This window comes from Oncorhynchus mykiss, chromosome 15 (genome assembly GCF_057628025.1).
Source record: "Oncorhynchus mykiss isolate SJ-2025 chromosome 15, ASM5762802v1, whole genome shotgun sequence".
In the NCBI taxonomy this organism is placed as follows: domain Eukaryota; kingdom Metazoa; phylum Chordata; class Actinopteri; order Salmoniformes; family Salmonidae; genus Oncorhynchus; species Oncorhynchus mykiss.
In genome coordinates this window covers 74000001-74018487 of record NC_143036.1, presented here as the reverse complement: position 1 = coordinate 74018487, position 18487 = coordinate 74000001, and the positions used below count along the sequence as shown (strand labels likewise).

General features: G+C 44.4%; 1 protein-coding gene across 3 annotated transcripts in view; it reads left to right on the top strand.

Annotated features, from left to right (window-relative positions):
• LOC110531900 (gamma-secretase-activating protein) overlaps positions 1-18487 on the top strand; it is a 37094-nt gene that overhangs the window by 3913 nt on the left and 14694 nt on the right. The window contains exons 10-23 of one of the 3 annotated variants that reach the window (XR_016486905.1): positions 736-792; positions 888-934; positions 1072-1161; positions 2551-2624; positions 2771-2854; positions 3248-3340; positions 6211-6352; positions 6686-6770; positions 8191-8260; positions 8347-8507; positions 8948-9096; positions 10179-10237; positions 10992-11023; positions 16080-16141. Coding sequence is in view for 2 of the 3 variants with exons in the window: in XM_090201139.1 (XP_090057265.1) it covers positions 736-792; positions 888-934; positions 1072-1161; positions 2551-2624; positions 2771-2854; positions 3248-3340; positions 6211-6352; positions 6686-6770; positions 8191-8260; positions 8347-8507; positions 8962-9096; positions 10179-10237; positions 10992-11023; positions 12865-13265 (1530 nt within the window). In the remaining variant the exon portion in view is untranslated. Of the gene's footprint in view, positions 1-735; positions 793-887; positions 935-1071; positions 1162-2550; positions 2625-2770; positions 2855-3247; positions 3341-6210; positions 6353-6685; positions 6771-8190; positions 8261-8346; positions 8508-8947; positions 9097-10178; positions 10238-10991; positions 11024-12864; positions 15925-16079; positions 16142-18487 lie in introns of those variants that run through there. The other 2 variants (XM_090201138.1, XM_090201139.1) reach the window with 2 other exon arrangements.

Genomic DNA, 18487 nt, shown 5'->3' with positions numbered 1-18487 from the left:
TCAAATAACACATAAGGAATCATGTAGTAACCAAAAAAGTGTTAAACAAATCTAAATATATTTTATATTTGAGATTCTTCAAAGTAGCCAGCCTTTGCCTTGATGACAGCTTTGCACTACTGGCATTCTCTCAACCAGCTTCACCTGGAATGCTTTTACAACAGTCTTGAAGGAGTTCCAACATATGTTGAGCACTTGTTGGCTGCTTTTTCTTCACTCTGCGGTCCAACTCATCCCAAACCATCTCAATTGGGTAGAGGTCGGGTGATTGTGGAGAGCCAGGTCATCTGATGCAGCACTTCATCACTCTCCTTGGTCAAATAGCCCTTACCCAGCCTGGAGGTGTGTTGGGTCATTGTCCTGTTGAAAAACAAATGATAGTCCCCACTAAGCACAAACCAAAGTAGGGTGGCTACTTTAAAGAATCTCAAATATAAAATATATTTGGATTTGTTTAACACTTATTAGGTTACTACATGATTTCATATGTGTTATTTCATAGTGTTGATGTCTTCACTATTATTCTACAATGTAGAAAATAATAAAAATGAAGAAAAACCCTTGAATGAGTAGGTGTGTCCAGTCTTTTGACTGGTGCTGTAGGTAACACACTGTAGGCTCTGACCTGGGCAACAATACCTTAAACTAACATGTTCTGTTTCTTTTGAATTGTGAAGAAGAATGCAGAAATTCCTCCTGATAACGCAATAACGACCTCCCTTCTTTCTCTGTCAGGAAAAAGCTGTGCTGAAATGTGTTCAATTCGGCCATGACCACAACTGTGAGACCTTGGTGAGACTTAGCAGCAGAAATCATTCAATCAGGAACACTTCATGGGTAGTGTTTGATTTCAGGTCAGGCTACTTAACGCTTCCTCTTTCTGACAGTTTGAGCTCGTCCTGGAGGTGCCCTCTAACCCTTTCAGCTGTATGAGGTCAGAATGAAAAGTGACATTAAATTAAATAAGATAACTTTTCAGCTAAACTGTGTATTTCCTGAAAATAGTTCATTAATATTCAGCCATTTCTCGTCGTGCTGTATGGATAACACCTTGTGTGTTTGACCTCCTAGGTTTGTTAACCTGGGCTTTGACCATCACCAAGAGACGCAGCATGAACAGGAGGAGATGAGGATGGTGGTGATCACCAATATCACAGGCAGGTTTTGGTTGAACATAAACTGATTGACCTCCGTACTGTACTGTGTTGATAATGTTCTATGCTCGGAGAACATTCCTCTTTCATTGAGTTTGTCATGACTTTTTGTTTGACATGGGACGTGAATGGAAACAGAGGGTAAGTGCTGTAGCTACTGTGATCTAGATGAACTGTGTCACTCCTTGATCAATGGACAGTTCAGTCCACCACCAGCACAATCACACTCCCTTCACAGAGCCCAGATTTAATACAACTTCTCAATTCTCAAGATTGCATTAGTCAAGCTGCACAATTGGAAATGCTGCAGGCTTCCCAATCGTAAAAATAATGAGTGTTTCTTTGAAAGGCCTATCAAATCTAAAGATGGTTGACGACGGCCCGGGGCCACGATCATAATCACTTCACTGTGCTACTTATTCAAAATGACATTCAAGATTCAACCAATAAAACACTGTTGCTTTTAATAAGACCCCAATCAATACCACATTGTTAAAATGCTATCCTTCTGCTTCTTCTTCTGGTTCTGCTTCTGGTGCTGCTTCTTCTTTTGCTTCTGGTTCTGCTTCTTCTGGTTCTGGTTCTGCTTCTTCTGGTTCTTCTGGTTCTGCTTCTTCTGGTTCTGCTTCTTCTTCTTCTGGTTCTGCTTCTTCTGGTTCTTCTGGTTCTGCTTATTCTGGTTCTGCTTCTTCTTCTGGTTCTGCTTCTTCTGGTTCTGCTTCTTCTGGTTCTCCTTCTTCTGGTTCTGCTTGTTCTGGTTCTGCTTCTTCTTCTGCTTCTATTTCTTCTGGTTCTGGTTCTGCTTCTTCTTCTGGTTCTGGTTCTGCTTCTTCTGGTTCTGCTTCTTCTGGTTCTCCTTCTTCTTCTTCTGGTTCTGCTTGTTCTGGTTCTGCTTCTTCTTCTGGTTCTGCTTCTTCTGGTTCTCCTTCTTCTTCTTCTGGTTCTGCTTGTTCTGGTTCTGCTTCTTCTTCTGCTTCTATTTCTTCTGGTTCTGGTTCTGCTTCTTCTTCTTCTTCTGGTTCTGCTTCTTCTGGTTCTCCTTCTTCTTCTTCTGGTTCTGCTTATTCTGGTTCTGCTTCTTCTTCTGGTTCTGCTTCTTCTGGTTCTCCTTCTTCTTCTTCTGGTTCTGCTTGTTCTGGTTCTGCTTCTTCTTCTGCTTCTATTTCTTCTGGTTCTGGTTCTGCTTCTTCTTCTTCTTCTGGTTCTGCTTCTTCTGGTTCTGCTTCTTCTGGTTCTCCTTCTTCTTCTTCTGGTTCTGCTTGTTCTGGTTCTGCTTCTTCTTCTGCTTCTATTTCTTCTGGTTCTGGTTCTGCTTCTTCTTCTGCTTCTGCTTCTTCTTCTTCTTTGTATTAATTTGTTGTTTTAATACCTGCTCCTTACTGTTGATTGCAGGGAGTATGTGTGTGTGTTACAGCCAGCCTGCTTGTGTCAACCAGGAGATCACATACACCATAGTCCTGGTGCACAGAGGTTCAGTATTATACGTCTTACCATGTTGCATTAGTTCCATACATTATTCACAAATGACTAATTAAGTTCCGTCAGGGAAAATCCTAAGTTCTTCTAAGTTTCAAGTTGTACATTGTAATCTACCAGAGCCTCTCTGCCCTCTACAGGCTGCAGTAAAACGTTCTCAGTGGCTCTGGATGGCACCCCTAGTCCATGTAGTACAGATCTCCTCCCTCTCTTCATCCCTATAGGTCAGTCAACACATCTGTCTCAGATCTGTCCATCCTATCACAGCTCCTTCAGAACCTACTGGAACACTACCAGACAGCCCATCCATCCTATCACAACCCCTTCAGAACCTACTGGAACACTCTCACACAGCCCATCCATCCTATCACAGCTCCTTCAGAACCTACTGGAACACTCTCACACAGCCCATCCATCCTATCACAACCCCTGATAGTGCTACTTCTACTTGGGACTGAGGAAGTGGTTTTAGGAGTTATTTGTGATAAGATGTTTATTGTTATTGTATAGTAGACATTTACATAAGAGAACAAACAAATAAACCAACCAAAAACATTTGAGGCTTGTCCAAGATAGCTGATGAATAAATGTAGACTAGCCTGCTGTTCTCTGCCCAGGTTACTACGTGGTAGTCTACCTGTCTGGTCACTTCCTGCACTGCATCAACACCAGGCAACAGGAGCTGCTCTGCCACAGCCTCTTCCTCTCAGGTAAGACCTGGGGCATGTTCATCAGGACACACCGTAGCCAATTGTTTTGCAATGGAAAAGGAAATATAGTTTTTTTTTTTAAACGGTTGAGACACCTCTGTGTTTCACTCCGTTACGTGTCTATGAACACGACCCTGGTTACCGACAGAAGTGGACTATATGAGGAATAGGGAGTCATTTCAGATGCAGCCCAAGTGTGTGTTTGTTAAACTGGCCTCAGTGTAACTGTTACAGGTGTTAAACTGGCCTCAGTGTAACTGTGTTGATGATGGCCCCAGTGTAACTGTTACAGGTGTTGATGATGGCCCCAGTATAACTGTTACAGGTGTTGATGATGGCCCCAGTATAACTGTGTTGATGATGGCCCCAGTATAACTGTGTTACAGGTGTTGATGATGGCCTCAGTGTAACTGTTACAGGTGTTGATGATGGCCCCAGTGTAACTGTTACAGGTGTTGATGATGGCCCCAGTATAACTGTGTTGATGATGGCCCCAGTATAACTGTGTTACAGGTGTTGATGATGGCCTCAGTGTAACTGTGTTACAGGTGTTGATGATGGCCCCAGTGTAACTGTGTTGATGATGGCCCCAGTGTAACTGTGTTGATGATGGCCCCAGTATAACTGTGTTGATGATGGCCCCAGTATAACTGTGTTACAGGTGTTGATGATGGCCTCAGTGTAACTGTGTTGATGATGGCCCCAGTATAACTGTGTTACAGGTGTTGATGATGGCCCCAGTGTAACTGTGTTGATGATGGCCCCAGTATAACTGTGTTACAGGTGTTGATGATGGCCTCAGTGTAACTGTGTTACAGGTGTTGATGATGGCCCCAGTGTAACTGTGTTGATGATGGCCCCAGTGTAACTGTGTTGATGATGGCCCCAGTATAACTGTGTTACAGGTGTTGATGATGGCCCCAGTGTAACTGTGTTGATGATGGCCCCAGTGTAACTGTGTTGATGATGGCCCCAGTGTAACTGTGTTACAGGTGTTGATGATGGCCCCAGTGTAACTGTGTTGATGATGGCCCCAGTGTAACTGTGTTGATGATGGCCCCAGTGTAACTGTGTTGATGATGGCCCCAGTGTAACTGTGTTGATGATGGCCCCAGTGTAACTGTGTTGATGATGGCCCCAGTATAACTGTGTTACAGGTGTTGATGATGGCCCCAGTGTAACTGTGTTGATGATGGCCCCAGTGTAACTGTGTTGATGATGGCCCCAGTGTAACTGTGTTACAGGTGTTGATGATGGCCCCAGTGTAACTGTGTTGATGATGGCCCCAGTGTAACTGTGTTGATGATGGCCCCAGTGTAACTGTGTTGAAGATGGCCCCAGTGTAACTGTGTTGATGATGGCCCCAGTGTAACTGTGTTGATGATGGCCCCAGTGTAACTGTGTTGATGATGGCCCCAGTGTAACTGTGTTGATGATGGCCCCAGTATAACTGTGTTACAGGTGTTGATGATGGCCCCAGTGTAACTGTGTTGATGATGGCCCCAGTATAACTGTGTTACAGGTGTTGATGATGGCCCCAGTGTAACTGTGTTACAGGTGTTGATGATGGCCCCAGTATAACTGTGTTACATGTGTTGATGATGGCCCCAGTATAACTGTGTTGATGATGGCCCCAGTATAACTGTGTTACAGGTGTTGATGATGGCCCCAGTGTAACTGTGTTACAGGTGTTGATGATGGCCCCAGTATAACTGTGTTACAGGTGTTGATGATGGCCCCAGTGTAACTGTGTTGATGATGGCCCCAGTATAACTGTGTTACAGGTGTTGATGATGGCCCCAGTATAACTGTGTTACAGGTGTTGATGATGGCCCCAGTATAACTGTGTTACAGGTGTTGATGATGGCCCCAGTATAACTGTGTTACAGGTGTTGATGATGGCCTCAGTATAACTGTGTTGATGATGGCCCCAGTGTAACTGTGTTGATGATGGCCCCAGTGTAACTGTGTTGATGATGGCCCCAGTGTAACTGTGTTGATGATGGCCCCAGTGTAACTGTGTTGATGATGGCCCCAGTGTAACTGTGTTACAGGTGTTGATGATGGCCCCAGTATAACTGTGTTACAGGTGTTGATGATGGCCCCAGTATAACTGTGTTACAGGTGTTGATGATGGCCCCAGTGTAACTGTGTTACAGGTCTTGATGATTGCCCCAGTATAACTGTGTTACAGGTGTTGATGATGGCCCCAGTATAACTGTGTTGATGATGGCCCCAGTATAACTGTGTTACAGGTGTTGATGATGGCCCCAGTGTAACTGTGTTACAGGTGTTGATGATGGCCCCAGTATAACTGTGTTACAGGTGTTGATGATGGCCCCAGTATAACTGTGTTACAGGTGTTGATGATGGCCCCAGTATAACTGTGTTGATGATGGCCCCAGTATAACTGTGTTACAGGTGTTGATGGCCCCAGTGTAACTGTGTTGATGATGGCCCCAGTGTAACTGTGTTGATGATGGCCCCAGTATAACTGTGTTGATGATGGCCCCAGTGTAACTGTGTTGATGATGGCCCCAGTATAACTGTGTTGATGATGGCCCCAGTGTAACTGTGTTACAGGTGTTGATGATGACCCCAGTGTAACTGTGTTGATGATGGCCCCAGTATAACTGTGTTGATGATGGCCCCAGTGTAACTGTGTTGATGATGGCCCCAGTGTAACTATGTTGATGATGGCCCCAGTGTAACTGTGTTGATGATGGCCCCAGTATAACTGTGTTGATGATGGCCCCAGTGTAACTGTGTTACAGGTGTTGATGATGGCCCCAGTATAACTGTGTTACAGGTGTTGATGATGGCCTCAGTATAACTGTGTTGATGATGGCCTCAGTATAACTGTGTTACAGGTGTTGATGCAGAGCTGGGTGTGTTGGGATCAGACAGTGTGGTGTTGTCTCTACCCGAGTCCTCTCTGCTGGATCTGAACACAGGCAGGATGTACACTGTAGACCTCAACCCCTCCTTCCTAATGGACCTACTGCACTGCAGGTAGAATGGACTAGAATATAATGGAATAGAATGGAATAGAATGGACTAGAATAGAATGGAATGGAATAGAATGGAATAGAATGGACTAGAATAGAATGGAATGGAATGGAATAGAATAGAATGGAATAGAATAGAATGGAATAGAATGGAATAGAATAACATAGAATAACATAGAATACAATATAGCTCAATCCATTGTTGAATGGAAAATGGTCTTGAGTGTGTATTTCATGCTTACTGCATGTAGAAGGTACTGCAGCATTGAGTATTATAGTGATGGTACACTCCTCTGTTTATGTCGTAGTCATGATGTCTGTATGCTCTGTGCTGTAGCCACAGGAGACCTGACGCTCAACGCCTGGCTGCCCTGCACTGTCTGCTGCTCTACATGGGACCCAACGCTGCACTAGAACTGAAGGTAGGAGATGCAAGCAAAACTCACGAGAACACTTTGTTCAGAGAGAGAGAGAGAGCAAGAGAGACACAGTGTGTTTAAAATATATATATTTAACCTTTATTTAACCAGGTAGGCTAGTTGAGAACAAGTTCTCATATTCAACTGCGACCTGACCAAGATAAAGCACAGCAGTGTGACACAAACAACACAGAGTTACACATGGAATAAACAAACGTTCAGTCAATAACACAATAGAGAAAAAGTCTATATACAGTGTGTACAAATGAGGTAAGATAAGGGATAAACAGGCCATGGTGGTGAAGTAATTACATTATAGCAATTAAACACTGGAGTGATAGATGTGCAGAATATGAATGTGCAAGTAGAGATACTGGGGTTCAAAGGAGCTAAATAAATAAATAACAGTATGGGGATGAGGTAGTTGGATGGGCTATTTACAGATGGGCTATGTACAGGTGCACTATGTGCAGTGATCTGTGAGCTGCTCTGACAGCTGGAGTGTAAAGTTAGTGAGGGAGATATGAGTCTCCAGCTTCAGTGATTTTTTTGCAGTTCGTTCCAGTCATTGGCAGCAGAGAACTGGAAGGAGAGGCGGCCAAAGGAAGAATTGGCTTTGGGGGTGACCAGTGAATTATACCTGCTGCAGCGCGTGCTACGGGTGGGTGCTGCTATGGTGACCAGTGAGCTGAGATAAGGTGGTGCTTTACCTAGCAGAGACAGAATGGTGTCGTCTGCGTAGAGGTGGATCAGAGAATCACCAGCAGCAAGTGTGACATCATTGATGTATACAGAGAAGAGAGTCGGCCTGAGAATTTAACCCTGTGGCACCCCCATAGAGACTGCCAGAGGTCCGGACAACAGGCCCTCCGATTTGACACACTGAACTCTATCAGAGAAGTAGTTGGTGAACCAGGCGAGGCAATCATTTGAGAAACCAAGGCTGCTGACTCTGCCGATAAGAATGGGGTGATTGACAGAGTCAAAAGCCTTGGCCAGGTCGATGAATACGGCTGCACAGTACAGGGTAGGATAGATATAGGTCTATAGCAGTTTGGGTCTAGAGTGTCTCCCCCTTTGAAGAGTGTGTGAGAGAGTGAGAGAGAGATGTTTTGGAGGGAGAAGTTCAGGACTGGGTTCTGACCATGAGTCAGGTTGTTTATAATAGAGAAAGTGCTGCACTTGAAATCTCCATCTGCAGTACTTGTTCTAAACGGTGTCTCTGTGGCCATGACAACACAGTCAGAGAGGTAACCCGTCTTAGAGGTCCAGGAGGACGAGGCTGCTGTGGTTTCATCCACTCTGTGGAAACCCTTTACGTAACATGGCTTCATGCATGTGTGTTAACACTGGAGTTACTATAGTAACAATACCACGATGTTGTTACATAGCACTGCTGTTACTTCACGTGTTTTCTCTGCAGATCATAGATTGGATCTGTGACAATGTCATGCCGTTCGACACCTTCGATCAAATTCAGGAATTTATTCTGGGTAAGTGGAACAAGACTTATCATCGTTTTTAAAATCTATTTTTGTGGTGTTTTAATGGAAGAATCATGGTCTCCCTTCAACGACAGCGTCACTGTACAGGATCATCTATAAGAAGTGTCTCAGTCTGGATGAAGTCCTACCCTACTCCTCTGTGTTTGAGAAGAAGAAGGTACCTGAGGCTCTAGACCAGGTCCCCGGTGTCACCTGCACCACAGAGCTCCATGCTGAACCACTGTTTAAAGGAAAGGTAAGATGTCTTTCACCCACTCCAGCTATTCAACTACCTGATCAGTCACCTGTGTAATATTTAGTGATTTATTTCCAGGTTAGACACTAGGGGGCAGACAGGAGTGGGAAGCAGATCCAGTGCTCAGTAACAGATAAAGAATGCATATCTAATGAATTATACGAAGAAGAGTTGTGTTGAAAGTAAGGACATGATAATATTATATAAACTGGGCTATTTACACTGAAATACCCAGTGATTATTCTGTAGATGGAGGCCGTCTTTAATTAAAGGCAAAACACGAACCATTTGTTACAATCAAGTGCATTTCATTTAATGTGATGTGGTATGAACTCCGTTACCATAAATCATGTAGTTTCCAAGGAGGTCTCAAGATGACCATAACAAATGGACTGATTTAGTACAACCTGTAAACGTAATAAACATCTGGTGTTGACTAGATGTTTGGCTGCAGGCCAGGAGTCTCCAGGGTTATTGGGAAGAGCTGCAGTGGAGCACAGAAAAGATGAAGTACTTTGAGGCGGTTCCAAACCCACGATACAGAGCATCTCAGAACCTGCCAGACTGGACCAAGCTGCTAGCTACCCTGGTTAGTTCTGTTCAGACCTGGAAATATGTAGCAGCATTGGTGAGTTCACACATAGTAGAGGATCAAACTGCAGATCCAGAACCTCTCACAGTCTGCCAGACTGGACCACGCTGCTAGCTACCCGGGTGAGTTCACACACATTAGAGGATCAAACTGCAGATCCAGAACCTCTCACAGTCTGCCAGACTGGACCGCGCTGCTAGCTACCCGGGTGAGTTCACACACATTAGAGGATCAAACTGCAGATCCAGAACCTCTCACAGTCTGCCAGACTGGACCACGCTGCTAGCTACCCTGGTGAGTTCACACACAGAGACTGGAATATAGATTATCTCTGGGAGCTCAGTGCACCACAGGAACCATGGTCTCTCTCTCTGATCCCAAGCTTTACACTGCAGTAGGACAGTATGGAACCATGGTCTCTCTCTCTGATCCCAAGCTTTACACTACAGCTAGCAGTAGGACAGTATGGTACCATGGTCTCTCTCTCTGATCCCAAGCTTTACACTGCAGCTAGCAGTAGGACAGTATGGTACCATGGTCTCTCTCTCTGATCCCAAGCTTTACACTGCAGCTAGCAGTAGGACAGTATGAAAACATTCATCATTTCCAATTCCTGACATATTCTCTTATAGAACCACTTCAACAGGTAGCCTAGAGTTTAAGAGCGTTGGGTCAGTAACCGAAAGGTCGCTGTCTCGAATCCCTGAGACGAATCTGTTGATGTTCCCTTGAGCAAGGCAATGAACCCTAATTGCTCTTGAATGTGCTAAATGACTAACATGGACATGTAAAATGTAGTACAGTATACCTTCATAAGAGGAAGTTAGAGAACACGTTCTTCACTCTGTCTGTTCCAGGAGTTAGAGAACATGTTCCTCCCTCTGTCTGTTTCAGAAGTCAGAGAACATGTTCCTCCCTCTGTCTGTTTCAGAAGTCAGAGAACATGTTCCTCCCTCTGTCTGTTCCAGGAGTCAGAGAACATGTTCCTCCCTCTGTCTGTTTCAGAAGTCAGAGAACATGTTCCTCCCTCTGTCTGTTTCAGAAGTCAGAGAACATGTTCCTCCCTCTGTCTGTTTCAGAAGTCAAAGAACAAGAAGGCTTCTAACTATCTACGTCACATTGAGGAGAACACTAAACAGTAGGTGGAGAACCGAAGAGCGAAGGGTCTCTTGTGTGTTGCAGAATGTTGTGTGTGTTGGAGGAAGTGTGTTGGTGGGGTACAGGGGGAACTTGACTATTGAAAGCACAGAGAGACAAACTCACAGGGATCAAGGACATTGATAGATATTAACACAGGGATCAATAACACTGATAGATAGTAACACTCAGGGATCAATAACACTGATAGATAGTAACACTCAGGGATCAATAACACTGATAGATATTAACACAGGGATCAATAACACTGATAGATATTAACACAGGGATCAATAACACTGATAGATATTAACACAGGGATCAATAACACTGATAGATATTAACACAGAGATCAATAACACTGATAGATATTAACACAGAGATCAATAACACTGATAGATATTAACACAGGGATCAATAACACTGATAGATATTAACACAGGGATCAATAACACTGATAGATATTAACACAGGCATCAATAACACTGATAGATATTAACACACAGGGATCAATAACACTGATAGATATTAACACACAGGGATCAATAACACTGATAGATATTAACACAGGGATCAATAACACTGATAGATAATAACACTCAAACACACAGACACGTAGAGATACTGTATACACACAGACACGTAGAGATACTGTATACACACAGACACGTAGAGATACTGTATACACACAGACACAGTTTCCACTTAAAAGTCAAGTAAGTCATATCATCTGATATTTCCTCTGTTATTTTCAGAGTTCTGTCGATGGTGGACAGCTGGAATCTTGGTAAGATGCCACATTCTAAAAGCCACTATCCATTAATAGAAGGATTGTAAGAAACCTTGTCTCTAGGATTGTGAGAAACCTTGTCTCTAGGATTGTAAGAAACCTTGTCTCTAGGATTGTGAGAAACCTTGTCTCTAGGATTGTGATAAACCTTGTCTCTAGGATTGTGAGAAACCTTGTCTCTAGGATTGTGAGAAACCTTGTCTCTCTAGGATTGTAAGAAACCTTGTCTCTAGGATTGTGAGAAACCTTGTCTCTAGGATTGTAAGAAACCTTGTCTCTCTAGGATTGTAAGAAACCTTGTCTCTCTAGGATTGTAAGAAACCTTGTCTCTAGGATTGTAAGAAACCTTGTCTCTAGGATTGTGAGAAACCTTGTCTCTCTAGGATTGTGAGAAACCTTGTCTCTAGGATTGTGAGAAACCTTGTCTCGCTAGGATTGTAAGAAACCTTGTCTCTAGGATTGTGAGAAACCTTGTCTCTAGGATTGTGAGAAACCTTGTCTCTAGGATTGTAAGAAACCTTGTCTCTAGGATTGTGAGAAACCTTGTCTCTAGGATTGTGAGAAACCTTGTCTCTAGGATTGTGAGAAACCTTGTCTCTAGGATTGTGAGAAACCTTGTCTCTCTAGGATTGTAAGAAACCTTGTCTCTAGGATTGTGAGAAACCTTGTCTCTCTAGGATTGTAAGAAACCTTGTCTCTAGGATTGTAAGAAACCTTGTCTCTAGGATTGTGAGAAACCTTGTCTCTCTAGGATTGTAAGAAACCTTGTCTCTAGGATTGTGAGAAACCTTGTCTCTAGGATTGTGAGAAACCTTGTCTCTAGGATTGTAAGAAACCTTGTCTCTCTAGGATTGTGAGAAACCTTGTCTCTAGGATTGTGAGAAACCTTGTCTCTCTAGGATTGTGAGAAACCTTGTCTCTAGGATTGTGAGAAACCTTTTCTCTAGGACTGTAAGAAACCTTGTCTCTCTAGGATTGTGAGAAACCTTGTCTCTAGGATTGTAAGAAACCTTGTCTCTCTAGGATTGTGAGAAACCTTGTCTCTAGGATTGTGAGAAACCTTGTCTCTAGGATTGTGAGAAACCTTGTCTCTAGGATTGTAAGAAACCTTGTCTCTAGGATTGTAAGAAACCTTGTCTCTAGGATTGTAAGAAACCTTGTCTCTAGGATTGTGAGAAACCTTGTCTCTAGGATTGTGAGAAACCTTGTCTCTAGGATTGTAAGAAACCTTGTCTCTAGGATTGTGAGAAACCTTGTCTCTAGGATTGTAAGAAACCTTGTCTCTCTAGGATTGTGAGAAACCTTGTCTCTAGGATTGTGAGAAACCTTGTCTCTAGGATTGTGAGAAACCTTGTCTCTCTAGGATTGTGAGAAACCTTGTCTCTAGGATTGTAAGAAACCTTGTCTCTAGGATTGTGAGAAACCTTGTCTCTAGGATTGTGAGAAACCTTGCCTCTCTAGACCTTGATATTGGTCCTTTGGCTATGAAGCTGTTATTGTGATTATTATACCTAGAATAACACTGGTATATTAAGATGCTGGCAGGTCAGTTAACGTGAGCTCATTTACCCTTGACTACAGATAGGAAATGTCTTCTGCTTCAGTTAAAGAAATCCCCCAACTTGAGTTTCAGGGTCACATACTTGAGTCCACTGGAGAACATCGCTCTCGGAGCCCACAGTTGTTGATGATTTATCATTCAGGGAGAGAGAGAGAAAAGAGGGGAAGAATGCCACATGGTTATATAAGAATGGGAGGAGAAGGGCGTCTCTCTCACTTGCTTTCCTTCTTTCTCCCTGTCTTTTTTTCTCCTCTCCTTCACTGCTTCCTGACCCTAGTCCAAATGTTGCTCAACCACGAGATTGGACATCGCTCTACCTCAACCTCACATGGGCCACGCACGGACAACACACAACCTCACTCTCTGTCACACACACTGCTCTCTCGCTCTTGCTCTGTCTCACTCTCTCTCTGTCTCTCTGTCTGTCTCTCACCCGTACACACTCTCTCCCATACTGACCACCATTCATCATTCTCCACACCAATATCCCGACTCACAGAAAAGTTGACTTTTTCCTCTCCCCCCTTCATTGTCCTTGTCATCTTCTCTGACTGTATTGTTTCAGTTTATCCATGGAGATGTCCCTCTGTAATGAAAAGACCATGGAGATGTCCCTCTGTAATGAAGACCATGGAGATGTCCCTCTGTAATGAAGACCATGGATATGTCCCTCTGTAATGAAGACCATGGAGATGTCCCTCTGTAATGAAAAGACCATGGAGATGTCCCTCTGTAATGAAGACCATGGATATGTCCCTCTGTAATGAAGACCATGGAGATGTCCCTCTGTAATGAAGACCATGGATATGTCCCTCTGTAATGAAGACCATGGAGATGTCCCTCTGTAATGAAGACCATGGAGATGTCCCTCTGTAATGAAGACCATGGAGATGTCCCTCTGTAATGAAAAGACCATGGAGATGTCCCTCTGTAGTGAAAAGACCATGGAGATGTCCCTCTGTAGTGAAAAGACCATGGAGATGTCCCTCTGTAGTGAAAATACCATGGAGATGTCCCTCTGTAGTGAAAAGACCATGGAGATGTCCCTCTGTAATGAAAAGACCATGGAGATGTCCCTCTGTAGTGAAAAGACCATGGAGATGTCCCTCTGTAGTGAAGACCATGGAGATGTCCCTCTGTAATGAAAAGACCATGGAGATGTCCCTCTGTAGTGAAGACCATGGAGATGTCCCTCTGTAATGAAGACCATGGAGATGTCCCTCTGTAATGAAAAGACCATGGAGATGTCCCTCTGTAATGAAAAGACCATGGAGATGTCCCTCTGTAATGAAGACCATGGAGATGTCCCTCTGTAGTGAAAAGACCATGGAGATGTCCCTCTGTAGTGAAGACCATGGAGATGTCCCTCTGTAATGAAAAGACCATGGAGATGTCCTTCTGTAATGAAGACCATGGAGATGTCCCTCTGTAGTGAAAATACCATGGAGATGTCCCTCTGTAATGAAGACCATGGAGATGTCCCTCTGTAGTGAAAAGACCATGGAGATGTCCCTCTGTAATGAAGACCATGGAGATGTCCCTCTGTAATGAAAAGACCATGGAGATGTCCCTCTGTAATGAAGACCATGGAGATGTCCCTCTGTAATGAAGACCATGGAGATGTCCCTCTGTAATGAAAAGACCATGGAGATGTCCCTCTGTAGTGAAAAGACCATGGAGATGTCCCTCTGTAGTGAAAAGACCATGGAGATGTCCCTCTGTAATGAAAAGACCATGGAGATGTCCCTCTGTAATGAAGACCATGGAGATGTCCCTCTGTAATGAAGACCATGGAGATGTCCCTCTGTAGTGAAAAGACCATGGAGATGTCCCTCTGTAGTGAAAAGACCATGGAGATGTCCCTCTGTAATTTGCTGGATGCAGAGTTCAACAGAGTTCAAGTGAAGGTCAAGCAAATCGTAGAGAAAGCAGACTGTATTGCAATCATCTCTGATTGGTGGTCGAATGTTCGTGGCCAAGAATAATTAACTGCATCATCTCCACCCCTCAACCAGTATTCTACAAGAGCACAGACACAAGGGACAACAGACACACCGGTCTCTACATTGTAGATGAGCTGAAGGCAGTCATCAATGACCTTGGACCACAGAAGGTATGTGAGAAGAATAAGAGAACCACATTGAAGCTGCCCAGCAACACCCTTTTGGGGTGGTGTTGTCATCATGTTTGGCAGTCTCCTGGAGGGGAAGGAGTCTCTCCAAGAAATGGCCATATCACAGTCTGCCGATATGGACAGTCCCATCAAGAGGATCCTCCTGGATGATGTAGTTTGGGAGAGAGTGGTAAGCAGCCTGAAACCTATAGCAGTAGCCACTGGACGGATTGAGGGAGACAATGCCATCCTGTCTGATGTTCAGACTCTGCTTGCAGATGTAAGAGAATAAATCCATACTGCCCTGCCCACTTCACTGTTGCTCCAAGCAGAGGAAACTGCAGTTCTGAAATACACCAAAAAGCGTGAAGACTTCTACCTGAAGCCCAGACACCCTGCAGCGTACATGTTGGACCCCAAGTATGCTGGTAAGAGCATCCTGTCTGGTGCAGAGATCAACAAGGCCTATGGTGTCATCAATACCGTGTCTCGCCACCTTGGCCTGGATGAGGGCAAGGTTCTTGGCAGTCTGGTGAAGTACACTTCCAAGCAAGGGCTTTGGGATGGAGATGCAGTATGGTAGTCATGCCAACATATCTCATCAGCCACCTGGTGGAAGGGACTTTGTGGATCTGAGGCTCTTTCCCCTGTTGCCTCCATCATCCTCCAAATCCCACCCCCCAAAAAATTGGTGGCCACCCGGGCAAATATGAGGCTTTTGAGCCTGACAACGAGCCTCAACAAGGTTGGAAAGTGACAGTGAAGATGAGGTCTCAGAGTCTGATGTTCAAGAGGTGGACATTGAGGAGGTCCAGGGAGAAGACATGGAAGCCTGAGAGGAAGACAACCAAAGCTTTAGTTTCTAGACTATCATTTAACAGATGTTGAAATCTGTTTTTGGGAGATGTGATGGATCATTGGGGATCATTCAATATTCCCTTTCTGTTGTTCAGTGAAATCATCCCATTTGAAGAGTCAACTCATTTAATTAAAGTTCAATTGGTAACTAAATATTTTTTGGTATTTCTAATGGAAGGATTTAATCATTTGATTTATGTCTACGTATGATGAGGTAAAAGGTTTCTGTCTCCATATGATATGGTAAATATATCCAATACAAAAAACATCTACATTTAAATGGTATTAATATTCATTCCCATATATTCCCGTTAATTCCCATATATTCCCGTTAATTCCCACGGAAAGTTTCCACTTCTGAATATTCCCCAAAATGTGCAACCCTACTTACTCATCTCTCTTAAATCATTAGGCAATCCTCTTCCTCGTCCTGACTCATGACTGTTTATTTTGCCTTATGTCCAACTCTATGAGATGTAATGAAAAGTCTAAATCCACTGTGTTATGGTGTTCCTCTGCAGACCAGAAAGTGGTTCCGTTGTTCCAGGAGGAGGATAGCCAGCAGAGGGCGCTCATAGGCCTGGTGAGTCACAAGATACAGCAGCCATGATAATGTGGGTGGAAGGTGCCCTCAGGCACAGACAGATCTAGGATCAGTTTACCCTCCCCAGATCCTAATCTTAACCATTAGGGGGGAAATGTTAAACTGATCTTAGATCAGTGTCAGCACTGTTTTAGTGCTGGGTTGGAATGCAGGCTTGTCCAGCTTACCAAGACCAAGGTTCATCAGGGCAAGCAGTTAGCTGACAACACACAACACGCATGATAAAAATAGTTGTCCCTTTTCGATCCTGACATTGCAGTCTATTCCCAGGAGTTTTTAGCCTTACAGCAGCAACTATTTCCATACTGAAATTGCTGTCCCTGAGATTTAAGAGACGTTAGCGTTTCAGCAGGTTCTATTCTACCTATCCCCAGTTGTAAAACACTAGGGTAGTCTAGCTGTGGTCCTCTCAGCATCAACCAGCAGGGTAACTATTCTACCTATCCCCAGTTGTAAAACACTAGGGTAGCCTAGCTGGGGTCCTCTCAGCATCAACCAGCAGGGTAACTATTCTACCTATCCCCAGTTGTAAAACACTAGGGTAGTCTAGCTGTGGTCCTCTCAGCATCAACCAGCAGGGTAACTATTCTACCTATCCCCAGTTGTAAAACACTAGGGTAGTCTAGCTGTGGTCCTCTCAGCATCAACCAGCAGGGTAACTATTCTACCTATCCCCAGTTGTAAAACACAAGGGTAGTCTAGCTGTGGTCCTCTCAGCATCAACCAGCAGGGTAACTATTCTACCTATCCCCAGTTGTAAAACACTAGGGTAGTCTAGCTGGGGTCCTCTCAGCATCAACCAGCAGGGTAACTATTCTACCTATCCCCAGTTGTAAAACACTAGGGTAGTCTAGCTGTCGTCCTCTCAGCATCAACCAGCAGGGTAACTATTCTACCTATCCCCAGTTGTAAAACACTAGGGTAGTCTAGCTGTGGTCCTCTCAGCATCAACCAGCAGGGTAACTATTCTACCTATCCCCAGTTGTAAAACACTAGGGTAGTCTAGCTGTGGTCCTCTCAGCATCAACCAGCAGGGTAACTATTCTACCTATCCCCAGTTGTAAAACACTAGGGTACTCTAGCTGTGGTCCTCTCAGCATCAACCAGCAGGGTAACTATTCTACCTATCCCCAGTTGTAAAACACTAGGGTAGTCTAGCTGTGGTCCTCTCAGCATCAACCAGCAGGGTAACTATTCTACCTATCCCCAGTTGTAAAACACTAGGGTAGTCTAGCTGTGGTCCTCTCAGCATCAACCAGCAGGGTAACTATTCTACCTATCCCCAGTTGTAAAACACTAGGGTAGTCTAGCTGTGGTCCTCTCAGCATCAACCAGCAGGGTAACTATTCTACCTATCCCCAGTTGTAAAACACTAGGGTAGTCTAGCTGGGGTCCTCTCAGCATCAACCAGCAGGGTAACTATTCTACCTATCCCCAGTTGTAAACCACTAGGGTAGTCTAGTTGTGGTCCTCTCAGCATCAACCAGCAGGGTAACTATTCTACCTATCCCCAGTTGTAAACCACTAGGGTAGTCTAGCTGTGGTCCTCTCAGCATCAACCAGCAGGGTAACTATTCTACCTATCCCCAGTTGTAAACCACTAGGGTAGTCTAGCTGTGGTCCTCTCAACATCAACCAGCAGGGTAACTATTCTACCTATCCCCAGTTGTAAAACACAAGGGTAGTCTAGCTGTGGTCCTCTCAGCATCAACCAGCAGGGTAACTATTCTACCTATCCCCAGTTGTAAAACACTAGGGTAGTCTAGCTGGGGTCCTCTCAGCATCAACCAGCAGGGTAACTATTCTACCTATCCCCAGTTGTAAAACACTAGGGTAGTCTAGCTGGGGTCCTCTCAGCATCAACCAGCAGGGTAACTATTCTTAGACTCGTCAGCTCTGCTCCCAGCAGGCTATTCCACCTGCAGGTCAGATAGGTCTCTCCTGCTCCAGGAGCGTGTACCTGCAGTGTGTGTATGTACCTGCAGTGTGTGTATGTACCTGCAGTGTGTGTATGTACCTACAGTGTGTGTGTATGTACCTACAGTGTGTGTGTGTGTACCTGCAGTGTGTACCTCAGTGTGTGTGTGTGTGTGTGTGTACCTGCAGTGTGTGTGTGTACCTATAATTGTGTGTGTGTTTGTGTGAACCTGCAGTTTGTGTGTGTGTACCTACGTGTGTATGTAAGTCCCAGTAGGCTCCTGCTCCACTCTCCTTCCTGATAATAATAATGTAGGACACTGTTAGAGGAGCAGGGAAACAGGGACACAGAGGAACAGGGGAACATCAAGGGAACCACACATACAGACAGACAGACACCTTCAATGT